General features: G+C 43.0%; 1 protein-coding gene across 1 annotated transcript; it reads right to left on the reverse strand.

Annotated features, from left to right (window-relative positions):
• Positions 1 to 3,346: 3,346 nt before the first annotated feature.
• On the reverse strand, positions 3,347 to 10,811 carry LOC102218941 (gamma-glutamylcyclotransferase-like). Its single transcript, XM_023330655.1, is given in 4 exon segments — positions 3,347 to 3,499; positions 10,196 to 10,328; positions 10,432 to 10,577; positions 10,664 to 10,811. Coding segments are annotated over 4 exon segments (579 nt in total). The 5' UTR covers position 10,811.
• Between the last annotated feature and the right edge of the window lie 3,848 nt (positions 10,812 to 14,659).

Genomic DNA, 14,659 nt, shown 5'->3' on the forward strand with positions numbered 1-14,659 from the left:
GTATGTCTCTGTGTTGCCCTGCGACAGACTGGCGACCTGTCCAGGGTGTACCCCGCCTCTCGCCCAGAACGTAGCTGGAGAGGCACCAGCAACCCTCCCAACCCCATTAGGGACAAAGGGTGAACAGAAAATGGATGGATGGATGTTTAATCTCCATAGCAACTTGGCTGCAGACAGCTTCAAAGATCAAAACAACTCAGAGGGGTTAACTCTACATATTGTTTCTATGTTAGCACCTCATAGATCTAGAATTGTTAGACTGAGAGATATCAAGGCAAGGAAAACAATGGTAGGGCCCCTCCAGACACTCAGGGGCCCATATAAATGCCTGAATTGTCCCACAGATCATAGATCTAAAACTTTAGTATTTATTTATTGAGAATCACAATACTGTTAAATGTATTTAATTCATTCAGCAGAGATAAAATTAAAAATAAATACATTTAGGATTTAATTAGGGAGTTTACTTTGTAAAAGTGCAAAGAATCATCTTGATAGTTTGATTGTTGTGTTACTATGGCTACAATATGGTGTAATCTTTGTGTTTGAATTGGGTTTGTTCACAAATACATTGCAGTAAATAAAGTCCAATAATTGATTTTTAAGCTTGGCAAATTAACATGGGCCCCCTCTGACAGACTTTATTAAATCTATATTTAAACATGTTAGTGATACTGATGTTCTTAGTAGGAGGGGGGCAAGGGCCCTAGATCAGATTCTGTCTAAGGCCCCTTATTACCTTGGTCTGGCCCTGCATGAAGAGCGAGTCTCTGTGCATCTGTCTACTGGAATCTACCTGGAATCTACCTGGAATCTACCTGGAACCCCCCTGTAGCCCTTATGCCAGTCCCCCGATGCTTTTGGGACATCTTAATTTATTTATTTGTGGCTCGTTTGAGTTTATGCTACAGTCCAAATTGTTGGCATACTATTTTTGCTAAACATGTTTATGTAACATTTTGTGAGCTCTAATTGCTCTGGGCCGAATCTTTCTTTATCAGTTCAGGTTCTGCAATAACTTCTATTTACAGCCGCGAACCTCCAGCCCAGATCCCATCAGCTTTAACCTGCCTGGTTGAAACGTTAAGGGGAAGCAGAGACCGAACAGTGAGCAGGTGGTACCAGGTGGTACCGGGTGGTACCGGGGCTTTGAGCTGCGTCACGGTGACAGTCGTGGTACCGTTTCTTTTTACCAGGATATCTGATTCTGACTCACAGCGGTAGGACTGACTCAGCCTGATAAAGTTCAAATGAGAAGTTTTCTCTGCAGCCGAAACATTTCAGTGTTTGGGGGCGAGGCGGGTTTTAAACTGCTGTCCTAACTGCAACATCAACATCAACATCTGGTCTGATTATCTTGCCCATAATATGACAGAGGGCGCAGATCCACGCCCCTCCTGCTGACCCGAAGGTGACTAACAACATGGAGGCAGAGGAACTGACAATGCTCAGTCATTATTAAACAGAGGGCAGCCAGATGAATTTAGCTAAATTATTACTTTTAGCTAAATATTATTGGATATTGTTGAGGGGCACAAGCAGGCCTCCTGACACATAGATAAAAACTGAAAATAAATGAATAAAAATAAACTCAAAAATGGGCACTATGGGCATCAAGTTCATTATTCAGTTATTCTAATAACTAAATATTAGAATCAGATGCAATCTGCTGGAAACCCAACAGATTGCTTCTTGTCTTGGATGAGACCATAGAGACAATGGTTTGTGTTGTCTCTGGCTTTGCAGGAGTCCCTCATATCATGCTTATAGCAATAGTGAAGAAGAAATAGTCTCCTTTAATAAAAAACCTCCAGCAGAACCAGAACCTGGCTCAGTACCAGCAGCCATCTGCCACGCCTGATTGGGGCCAGAGCAGAAGCACAAAAAGAAACAAAAGAAATGTTATAGGTGTCCTTTTTATGCTAATGAAAAGTAAAATATTAATAGCAGGAGAGAAAAAATGGTTAGTTGATGGCGGTATTAACTCAGTCAACTTAACCCCTTTCAAAGCTCTGGAACATTAGACCAGATGGAGCTTCTATGAAGAGAAAACCAGCTGAGAGAAAACCTGAAGATACAACAAATAATACAACTTAGAGAGCAGTAGTAGAAGAAAGTGAGAAAACGTGGTCAGTTTGTTCTCTGGAGATGCAACAGTAAGTCTATAGCAGCATAACTATAGAGAGATCTCAGAATAGAAAGAGGCTGAGAGAGGCAGAACCAGGAGAACCGTCTTTCTGGACTGAATGCCCCTGCAGTAACCCTACAGGGGCAAATAGCCTGGGTTTTGTGAATAGCTTATTTCAGTCATGGAATTACTGCATGTTGGTGATGCACATATATTAATGGAAATTCATATGGTGTGTTTGTTTTCAGATTTTGGTAAACCGTTGCTACAGACCATCAGAGTGGCCATTTCCCAGTGGAACCTGTTCATCACTGCAGGATGTCCAGAGAGACCTCCAACTTTCAAATAATGTGCCCAGCTTTAGAGCAGGAAACATCTTCTCACACTAGCTATTTTTTCATTGTAAACATATTTCTAAAGATGCTCTTTTACCTGCTGGATTTGGTATATTTTATTGAATTATTATATTGCAATCTGCCCATTTGATTTTCCTTTTGCTATATTTACTTTGGGGTTTGAAAGTCCAATAATTGTTTTATTGTGGTCCTGGTGGTCTGCTGCTGATGTCTAACTCTTCTGTGTGCTGTGGTTGCTGAACTTGACTTGTCAAGTGTCTGGTGCCTTCAGTTTTTTTGTTTGTTTGTTTGTTTTGTTGTGTTTGGTAGATGCCGTCCACTACCACTGGCTCTTCTGTCAGTGACCTTAGTTTCAGTTTATGTTTATGTGAGGGAACAATCATCTCACCCTAAATGTAAGCACAACAAAATAGATGATTGTAGATTTTAGGAGAAACAGGATTAGATAAAACCCTATTTCCATCATGGGAGAAGACGTGGAGATGGTTGAGGAATATAAATACATCAGTGTTCATCTGGACAAAAGACTGGACTGGAGATGCAACAGTGAAGCGTCTATAAGAAGAGCCAGAACAGACTGAACTTCTTGAGGAAGCTAAGATCCTTCAAGGTTTGCAGCAAGATGCTGCAGATTTTCTATCAGTCTGTTGTTGAGAGGATCATCTCTTCACCTGTCACCTTCACCTGTCATATGTCATATGTCCTATGTTGTTCAGAGAAAAACATAGGACTCTCGTTCTTGTTTTTTTGTTACCTGTCTTTCATTTCTTTCAAATTATGTCAGACTATAATATTCAATATAGATTCTAACTTTTTCATTTAAATTAATGACAAGCTTTTTTTTGTATTACCAGACATCAGATCATTGGTTGGCTCTTTCTTTAACTCTTGTTCTGGCTTGTTCCAGCTCGGCCATCATTGGTAGGAGACCGTCATACATGTTGGTCTTAATGGCTCTTAGTTTCTCCTGGTACTCCGTTGGCAAGCCATGTTGCTCTGCTCCCATTACAATCACCTAATGTTAATGACAAAAAACAGTCAATCTTTAAACTGGTGGGGACTTATTTCTAAACAACAGCTATTCAATACTTCTGTTAGTCTTATTAGGGTCAGCATAAAATCACATTAACCTCATTTTCAAACCAATTAATATAAGATTTTTGTCCTAAACATGATAATACAAAAAGATTTTTTCATATCTTTTGATTTTGTTTTTAACTGTGGTTTTAACTTTACAAATTCCAAATTGCTTCTATAGTTTAGGTAAAAAAATGTGGATCAACTAAAAATATAGCTTTGAGAATGCAAATAGGACAACTATCTTATTTATATGCACAACAACAAGCATAAAATAATAGAGATCAAAAACTGCTGAAGCATTATAAAACACAAAGGGGTGATGGCAACGTCATGCTCTGAGAGCGGTCTGGCATCCTGGACAACATGCTGTCAGGTCAATGGACTGCAGAATGCCACACTGAGGCCCGATTGTTCTGATTGTCAATGAAGTAAACTCTTTGAGATCATTTACAAAGAAAAATAAATAGAGCTAAAAAAAAGAGGTTTATTGTTTCTAGGTGGATTCTAGAGCCTTCACAATAAATTAAAAAAAATATATAAATAAGTTATAATAATTTATAAAATAAAATATTATTTAGCCAACTCTTTGTGCATTGTGAGATACTGTAGTTTAAAAAGAAATGGACCAGTGATTGACAGGTCACAAAGCCAAGATTTTCTGTTTGGTTTTTAGTGGATTTTTTGTTTCTGATCCACATTTAGGTTTCTAATAATTGTCCTACACATGAGAAAACATTCATTTAACCAAACTTAGGGTAGATTGTTCAAAATAAAAAAAACCCTGATAGAGAAATGCTAGTGGATGGATGTGGATGTTCTGAAATTTGTCTGTGCAGTTTAAAGAGGGGCAGAGCTGTCTCCTGATCACCATCTGTTGAATCCATTAATGGTGAGTCTGCTGGACGTGATGAACCCAAATGAGCGTTCAGGGTGAACTAAAAACATTTGGGAGAAGCCATAGTAACATGAGTTCTTTCACTTTTCTCCACAAGTGTTTATCTCAAGTTCCAGGGGAGGTTGGAGAATCCAAATAGACTCTGTTCAGTAACTTTATTTACGATGCAGTTTAGAAGAGCTGTGCCCAGAAGCTTATTGGTGCCTGCTGCAACAGCAAGCCTGACGACTTTTTGGTGGACCCCAGAAGTGTGAGAGGTCATCAGGCTAAGGAGACAAGTGAACTGATGACTATTTAAAAGAAACCAGGGCCCATCCTGATACAGTCCTGCAGTCAGTATCTGGCTCAAGCAGAGAATGAATGACTGTAGGATGGAGTGAGATGAACAGAGGAATTAGGTCTTCATCTGCAGTAATGTGGGCTCCTCTGGTTTGTTGTGGTATAAGAAGAGCTGTGATAAAGCAAAGCTATTAATTCACTCTTCCATCTACATTCCAAACCTCACCTAAAGTCATGAAACCTGAATAGTGGAGCTTCTGCTTCTCATCTACATGAGTCTGTTGAAGTGGTTAGAGCATTTAAGCTCTTCCCTTTGAAGACTATCCAGGCTGTCTCACTGGGAGGAGACCCCAAGGCTGGGTGGGAGTAGATGTCTCTTCTGGCATGGCAATGCCTTGAATAGCTCCTTAATGAGCCTCAGTGTCACCAGGGAAAGGTTTGGCTGGATATACCTTTTGGATCTGTTGCCCCTGCGACCTAATCTTGGACAAATAGAAGACAACAGGTGGATGGATTATTTTTTTTCAATGGTCTGGACATCAGGCTCAACAGTTTTCCATTAATTGTTATTTTCTATAGGGCTATTTGTGGTTCCTTTCACATAGTTTTAATGTAAATTATTTCATATTTTCCAATACACTGAATATTGGGCTGCTCCTTGGGCTCCAGTCTCCTTGGGCTGCCACCTTATCGTGGTGGAGGGGTTTGAGGGGCCCAATGACCCTAGGAGCTATGCTGTCTGGGGCTCCATGCCCCTGGTAGGGTCACCCAAGGCAGACAGGTCCTAGGTGAGGAACCAGACAAAGCGCAACCTGAAGACCCCGATGACGAACGGCAACATTGGACTTCGTGTTCCATCGCCCAGATGCGGGTCACCGGGGCCCCACTCTGGAGCCAGGCCTGGAGAGGGGGCACGATGGCAAGCCTGGTGGCTGGGCTTTTACCCATGGAGCCCGACCGGGCTCAGCCCAAAGAGGAAACATGGGTCCCCTCTCCCATGGGCCCACCATCCATGAGAGGCGCCAAAGGGGTAGGGTGCAGTGTGTGATGGGTGGCGGCTGAGGGAGGGGACCCTGGCGGTCTGATCCTTGGTTGCAGAAGCTGGCTCTTGGAACGTGGAATGTCACCTCTCTGGTGGGGAAGGAGCCGGAGCTGGTGTGTGAGGTTGAGAGGTTCCGGCTAGAAATAGTCGGTCTCACCTCGACGCATGGCTCTGGTTCTGGAACCAGTCTCCTTGAGAGGGGCTGGACATACTTTCACTCTGGAGTTGCCCACGGTGAGAGGCACCGGGCAGGAGTGGGCATACGTGTTGCCCCCCATCTCGGCGCCTCTATGCCTGTACGAGGGTAGCCTCCCTCCGCCTACGGGTGGGGGAACAGGTCCTGACTGTTGTTTGTGCTTACGGGCTGAACGACAGTTCAGATGACCCATCCTTCTTTTAGTCCTTACAGGGGGTACTGGAGAGTGCCCCTCCTGGGGACTCCATTGTTCTGCTGGGGGACTTCAACACTCACGTGGGCAATGACAGTGAGACCTGGAGGGACGACCCCCCAGATCTGAATTCGAGTGGTGTTCTGTTGTTGGACTTCTGTGCTCATCGTGGATTGGCCATAACAAACACCATGTTCAGGCATAAGGGTGTCTAGGCCTGTCACAATAGCAAATTTTGCTCAACGATTAATTGTCTCAAAAATTATTGAGATAAACGATAATATTGTTTGAAGACTTTTTTACACTGATTTAATGGAAATGACGTAATAATTCATGCGATTTCCTGCCAAAGATAGATACACTTTATTTTCAAAAGAACACTTAACACTGGAGCTGATAAACAAAACAACCAAAAATAAAAATAAAATGGATTCTCAGTCTCCATTAACAAAAACTCACTTGAAAAAAACAACTAAACATCATAAAGCCAAAGTGGAAATAAATACTGCATTCAACCAAAAGAGTGCAGATTATGAAGTCTGTATATTATGTTGCCCTTCAGTAATAATTAGATTTAAATAGAGAAGATGGGCACATCGACTACCTGATGCAATAGTTCACACTACACGATTTTTTGCTCCTATTTTTCCCCTTACAACAATCTTAGAACGTTGGTCTTTCTAAGATTGTGTGGTGTGTTACGGTAGATCGTCATTGCCGCTCCGATCCAAATCAGGGATTTTCCCAGACTGGGAGCTTAACGCAGCCTGTTGAATGTGACAGGTAGCCAATCAGAAAGCGAGGATTCTCCTCTGAGGGGAAATTACGTCGGGGAATCCCAAACAGCTGGCACGACGCAACCGGAAGTCCAGCGGACATTGGAGATGATATGTGGAAACAACATTAATGTTTATTCAACATGCAAAGAATATAGAAATGACAAGGGGAGGAGTTTGAGTGAAATTGCTACTGCACTTTTCAGCTGTTCTTCGTCAACGTGACGTAAATCGGTTCTAATGACTTTCATTCAGTCAGGACTGACACTAGCAACATGCATTGCAGGTAGATTGTAGTAAAGCATTGATTAATGCCTGGTTTTAAAATTAGTTCACTGAACTTGTAGCCATTATTTTGTGCCCATTGTTGGACACCACATGGCAGGAACGAACCGATCGAACCGTTATACCTAGGATTTCTGTCGGCTAATGTGTGGTCTGTCAGGTTTTGAAAATGGGCCGACAGCTCTTAGATCGGGTCGTGTGCGCTGGGCTTTACTCTAAGGAAATGAGGAAGGGGGTCAGTGGAGAGCACCGGAGTTGAGCCTTTTTTTCATTCTGTGTCATTAACAGAAAGAGAAAAAGGCCGGAAGAGACGATAATGCCGATAAGTCCATAGTTTTAATTTATCGTACGATTACTTGATTTACCGTTTATTGCGACAGGCCTAAGGGTGTCCATATGTGCACTTGGCACCTGGACACCCTAGGCCGCAGTTCAATGATCGACTTTGTCATCGTTTCATCGGATCTGTCGCCGTATATCTTGGACACTCGGGTGAAGAGAGGTGCGGAGCTGTCCACTGACCACTACCTGGTGGTGAGTTGGCTCCGGTGGTGGGGGAGGATGCCGGTCAGACCTGGCAGGCCCAAACGTGTTGTGAGGGTCTGCTGGGAATGTCTGGCGGAATCCCCTGTGAGACGGCACTTTAACTCCCATCTCCGGCAGAACTTTGAACACATTCCGGGGGATGAGGGGGACATGGAGTCGGAGTGGACCATGTTCCATGCCTCCATTGTCGAGGCTGCCTATCGAGGCTGTGGCCGCAAGGTTGTCGGTGCCTGTCGCGGCGGCAACCCTCAAACCCGTTGGTAGACGCCTTCGGTGAGGGATGCTGTCAGGCTGAAGAAGGAGTCCTATCAGATATTTTTGGCCTGTGGGACTCAAGAAGCAGCTGATGGGTACTGGCGGACGAAGAGGCATGCGGCTTGGGTGGTTGCTGAGTCAAAAACTCAGACGTGGGAGGAGTTTGGAGAGGCCCTGGAGAAAGACTTCCGTTCGACTTCGAGGCGATTCTGGTCCACCATCCGGCATCTCGGGGGGGAAGTGGTGCAGCACCAACACTGTTTACAGTGGGGATGGTGTGCTTCTGACCTCTACTCGGGACGTTGTGGGCCGGTGGGCAGAATACTTTGAAGACCTCCTCAATGCCACCAACTTGCCTTCCATTGAGGAAGCTGAGCCTGGGGACTCTGGGTTGGGCTCTCCAATCTCTGGGGACGAGGTCGCCGAGGTGGATAAAAAGCTCCTCAGTGGCAGGGCCCCGGGGGTGGATGAGATCCGGCCGGAGTTCCTTAAGGCTCTGGATGTTGCAGGGTTGTGTTGGCTGACGCGACTCTGCAATATTGCATGGACATCGGGGGCAGTTCTTCTGGATTGGCAGACTGGGGTGGTGGTCCCCCTGTTCAAACAGGGGGACCGGAGGGTGTGCTCCAATTACAGGGGGGTCACACTCTTAAGCCTCCCTGGCAAGGTCTATTCAGGGGTCCTGGAGAGGAGGGTCCATTGGATAGTCGAACCTCAGATTCAGGAAGAGCAGTGTGGTTTTCGTCCTGGTTGTGGAACTCTGGACCAGCTCTACACCCTCAGCAGGGTCCTGGAGGGTGCATGGGAGTTCACCCAACCAGTATACATGTGTTTTGTGGACTTGGAGAAGGCGTTCGACCGTGTCCCTCAGGGAGCCCTGTGGGGGCTCCTCCAGGAGTATGGGGTCCTGGGCCCTTTGATACGGGCTCTCAGGTCCCTGTATGACCGGTGTCAGAGTCTGGTCTGCATTGCCGGCAGTAAGTCGGACTTGTTTCTGGTGAGAGTTGGACCCAGGGCTGCCCTTTGTCATGATTCTGTTTATTACTTTCATGGACAGAATTTCTAGGCAGAGCCAAGGTGTTGAGGGGATCCATTTTGGTGGCCTTAGGATTGTATCTCTGCTTTGTGCAAATGATGTGGTCCTATTGGCTTCATCAGGCCGTGATCTGCAGCTCTTGCTGGAGCGGTTCATAGCCAAGTGTGAAGCGGCTAGGATGAGGATCAGCGCCTCCAAATCCGAGGCCATGGTCTTGAGCTGGAAAAGGGTAGAGTGCCTTCTCCGGGTCGGGGGGAGGGTGTCCTGCCCCAAGTGGAGGAGTTCAAGTATCTCGGGATCTTGTTCACGAATGGGGGAAGAAGAGAGCGGGAGATCGACAGGCAGATTGGCGCAGCGTCTGCCGTCAAGCGGGCGCTGTACCGGTCCCACTGGGAGGAGGCCCCGGGGAAGACCCAGGACACACTGGAGGGACTATGTCTCTCAGCTGGCCTGGGAATGCCTCGGGATACCCCCGGAGGAGCTGGAATAAGTGGCTGGGGAGAGGGAAGTCTAGGCCTCCCTTCTGAAGCTGCTACCCCCCGACTCGACCCCGGATAAGCAAAAGAAGATGGATGGATGGATGAATACTGACTTCTAAAGCCATTAATAATGAAGAAGAATCAGATATGTTTTAAGTAGCATTTTACATACGTTGTGTACTTAAAGAATTTATCTTTGCTACATGAATGTCCAGTGACCAATCCCAAAGTTAGAAATGGAGAGACTACAAGATCTCTTTCAATTTAACAACATAATTGTGTTTTTAGTAGTCACATTATTACCCAAAAGGGATGGGATTGGAATGAAATATATTAATTATAAATAAGTATTTGAAGAATATTGTAGGACAATTTCATCTCATGAACTAAGACTGAATGCTGTCAAGACTGAATGTCATAAGGAAAATATAGACAAGACAAAGATTTTGAACTTTTCACAAGCAAATCCCAAACTAACAAATGAAATCTGGGCAGTTCATATAAATAAATTATAAATTTTATCACTGAACCTAAAGGCCAACTTTCTTTTTCATGAGTTAAAATGACTACTTCCAGTAAATTAAAGCACATAGAAACTCCTTCAGGATTTACATGATAGCCAGCATAAATTGATTTAAAAAGACCTTACCTGTAGATATTGTGGTGATGGTCGGGCATACACACAGCTGTTCATTATGTAGGTACGACAGCTGATATCTTGACCTTTTGTCTTCACTGATAATTCCACAGGTCGGTAAGCACCTAACATCACATTCTCTTGACTGAAGGGGTGCACATACAAGAGTGCGCATGTTTTTAGGTATGAAAGCATGCAAACATGTCCAGATAAAATTGAAAAACAAAGCAAATGAAATAACATTTTACTTGTCTAGTGACTCTAGATCAGATATGCTCATCCGTCACACCACACCCCACACCTCGTCCCCTGGGCTGTCCTCTATGGTGGCCACTCCACCATGCCAGCGGTCACTGGCTAGACCTTTGTAGTTGCCAAACACCAATTTATAATCCTAAAAAAAGACATGAAAGTCATTGATCAGATTTACTTTCCAGCATATAAGAGCTAGATGCTGACGGTACTTCTTCAGCACTATACCTTGAGCTTTGCCACGCAGTACACTGTTGCAGAGGGATTCTTGAGCTGGAGACGCTCCTTTAGAAGGTTACTACCATATGCAAAGTACAGAAATGTTTGGCTATTCTCCATGTTGTTATCAGGTGAGGACCTGTAAACAAGAGTCATCAAAAACAAAGAGTGAGCAATTAGCTGAGCCCCAGCTGTGTGTTTAGAGAAACTGCTGGTAAAAATGAGAGAGCCTGAACAGCACAGTGACATAACTGAAGCACTGGCCTTTCAGCAGCACCACACTATTCCTGTGCTAATCCTACCCACTGTCACTGAGCACTATTCACTCACAAGTAGTTTACCACACAGGTTCAGACAAAGGCACAGAACCACGTACTTAACATAAAATACACATATTCTCACACACAAAATCAGCAGAGATACTTAAGAAATATTATTGTAAAGAAAATATGAGGAACATAAAATTATTGATATTTCTATTAGTGCTAATTTTATAGCTTCATTCGTCACAGTTTGCACACTGTGACAAAGATTATTTTCCTGAAACTAGAGGTATTATTTCCAAACAACACCTGAAATAATTCAAACTGCAATCTAATGATTAACTAATAATTTAGTCATGAAGGTTCTGGTTGGTTAGGGTATGAGCTCAAACCCTAACCCTTAATCTCATAGAATGTGAGATCAAGGCACTCTGAGCAGAGAGCACTGTGGAGCAGAGACAGAGGCTTGAGACCGGGCCGACATTCACCATTCATGGACAACATTCTAATATGGATGTAAGGCACATGGAGCAGCAGCAAAGTCAACATTACAAATTGCTAGTTGATTACAATGCAAGGCCTTATGAGTATGTACTGGAGCAATTAAGACCACTTCCATCAATGCTATTTTAGTAGAGACTAATACGAATCTATTAGAACCAAGGAAAGTAAAAACTACAACTTATCGCACAAAACTGAAAAGTAGTGAAGAAAAAAACCTTAAAAAAAGCAAACTAACAAAAGGTTTGCTGGGAATACTCCAAGTATTAAAAGAATAGGTTTGGATGGACAGGAAATGAATGGGATTGGATAGCAAGACATTCTCAAATAATAATCGGTGGTAGGAGTTTGTCCCACAATCGGCAGATTGCTGGTTTGATCCCCTCTCCACCCGCCCCTGTCGTTGTGTCCTTGGGCAAGACGTTTCACCCACCTTGCCTGCCATGTTGCCTCATATTTTAGTTCAACGGTGGTGGCAAAGTATTAGCAACAATGTGGGGCTGTAACAAATACAACTACATGGTTCTACAAACCACATTAGGAGAGATTTAGGCTGAGGTTTTAAATCATTTTCAAATCAAATCAAATCAAATCAAATTTTATTTGTATAGCACATTTCAGCAGCAAGGCATTTCAAAGTGCTTTACATCATTACAAACACAGAATCACAATGCAATATAGAATCAATCATTAAGTCAAGTTCCATCAATAAATTTGTAATTGATTACATTTCAAATACAATTCTAAACAGGTGGGTTTTTAGTTGAGATTTAAAAGAAGTCAGTGTTTCAGCTGTTTTACAGTTTTCTGGAAGTTTGTTCCAAATTTGTGGTGCATAGATGCTGAAAGCTGCTTCTCCTCATTTGGTTCTGGTTCTGGGGATGCAGAGCAGACCAGAACCAGAAGACCTGAGAGGTCTGGAAGGTTGATACAACAACAGCAGATCTTTAATGTATTGTGGTGCTAAGCCGTTCAGTGATTTGTAAACTAACAACAGTATTTTAAAGTCTATTCTTTGAGCTACAGGGAGCCAGTGGAGGGACTTTAAAACTGGTGTTATGTGCTCTATCTTCCTGGTTTTAGTGAGAACGCCAGCAGCAGCATTCTGGATCAGCTGCAGCTGTTTGATTGATTTGTTGGACAGACCTGTGAAGACGCTGTTGCAATAATCAATACGACTGAAGATGAACGCATGGATGAGTTTCTCTAGATCTGGCTGAGACATTAGTCCTTTAATCCTGGAAATGTTCTTCAGGTGATAGAAGGCCGACTTTGTAACTGTCTTTATGTGGCTCTGGAGGTTCAGGTCAGAGTCCATCACTACTCCCAGGTTTCTGGCCTGATCTCTAGTTTTTAGCTGTAATAACTGAAGCTGTGCATTGACTCTAGATCGTTCCTCTTTAGGTCCAAAAATAATAACTTCAGTTTTGTTTCTGTTCAGCTGGAGAAAGTTTAGGCACATCCACACATTTATCTGTTCTAAGCATCTGTTCAGTGATTGGATGGGCTCTGAGTCACCTGGTGACATCGTAATGTAGAGCTGTGTGTCATCTGCATAGTTATGGTAGCTAATATTATTTCCTGTTATAACCTGAGCTAGTGGGAGCATATACTGTAAATATTGAATAAAAGGGGCCCTAGGATTGAACCTTGGGGTACCCCACACGTGACCTTTGACCTCTTTGATGAAAAGTTTCCAATTGAAACAAAGAAATCCCGGTTCTTTATGTAGGATTCATTCCAGTTAAGCACTGGACCGGAGAGTCCGACCCAACTCTCCAGTTGATTCAGTAATATGTCATGGTCAACAGTGTCAAAAGCTGCACTGAGGTCCAACAGAACCAGCACTGTGGTTCTGCCACAGTCCGTATTTATATGGATGTCATTGAACACTTTTACGAGGGCGGTCTCTGTGCTGTGGTGAGCACAAAAACCAGACTGGAAGGAGTCAAAGAGGTTGGTTATAGTTAGGAAGCTAGTTAATTGTTTACACACAGCTTTTTCAATAACTTTGCTGATGAATGGGAGGTTGGAGATCAGCCTGTAGTTCTACAGTAGTGATTTGTCCAGATTGTTCTTTTTTATCAGTGGTTTGATTACTGCTGTTTTCAAAGCCTGGGGGAAAACGCTTGATGAGAGCAATGAGTTTACTATTTGGATCAGATCAGCAGCAATAACAGGCAGAACTTTCTTAAAGAAATGTGAGGGTAAAACATCCAGACAGCAGGAACTCGAGCTTAGTTGACTTATAATTTCCTATAAGGTTTTAAAATTATGTAGTTGAAATTGGGTCATTTTTCCTGTATTTGTTTTGTTTGGGCACAGCATTGGTACTGGCTTTATAGTGGATGTACATATTAATCCTCTGATTTTTTGAATTTTCTCTGAAAAGAAGCTGGAAAACTGGTTGCAAGCGGCATTAGATTGGAATTCAGGCGGTAACGTCACAGGAGGGTTTGTGATTCTGTCAACTGTTGCAAATAAAGCTCGAGCATTGTTAATGTTTTTGTTTATGACATATGCTAAGAAAGCCACTCTTGCATGTTTTAGCGTTAAATGATAGTTACGTAGTATTTCTTTATAGATGTCACAATGAACATGGAGTTGAGTTTTATGCCATTTTCGTTCTGCCCTACGGCAGAGTTGTCTTGCAGATCTAACTGTTTGTGCATTTCTCCATGGAGATTTCTTTTTACCAGACACAATCTTCATTTTAATTGGGGCAATGGAATCAATAATATCTGAAACTTTAGACTGAAAATCATTTACCAACTTATCTACGTCATTACAGCTTAAGGGTGAGGAAGAAGAGTAGATTTGATTAAAAGTTTCTGCTATGTTTTCAGTGAGAGAACGTTTTGTGATGGTTGCTGTTTGTCCAAGTGGGTTAAAAGATAAAGAACTTTCAAAAATAACAGGAAGTGATCCGACAGGGCGACATCAGTTACAGAGACATTGGAAATATTCACACCCTTACTGATAACCAAGTCCAGTGTGTGTCCTTGAGTGTGTGTTGCTTGTTTGACATGTTGTGTTAGACCAAACGTCTCTAAAATATTAGCGAGCTTTTTTGCCCCTCTGTCTTGGGGTTTGTCAACATGAATGTTGAAATCACCGACAATTATTAAACAATCATAATCAATACATATAAGAGATAGAAGCTCATTCAAGTCAGTAAAGAAATTTTCCACAAAAGTTGGAGTTTTGTATAGAGTTACTGTCAAAGTTCGTTTGTGGCCTT

Source organism: Xiphophorus maculatus, chromosome 3 (assembly GCF_002775205.1).
Source record: "Xiphophorus maculatus strain JP 163 A chromosome 3, X_maculatus-5.0-male, whole genome shotgun sequence".
Taxonomy (NCBI): domain Eukaryota; kingdom Metazoa; phylum Chordata; class Actinopteri; order Cyprinodontiformes; family Poeciliidae; genus Xiphophorus; species Xiphophorus maculatus.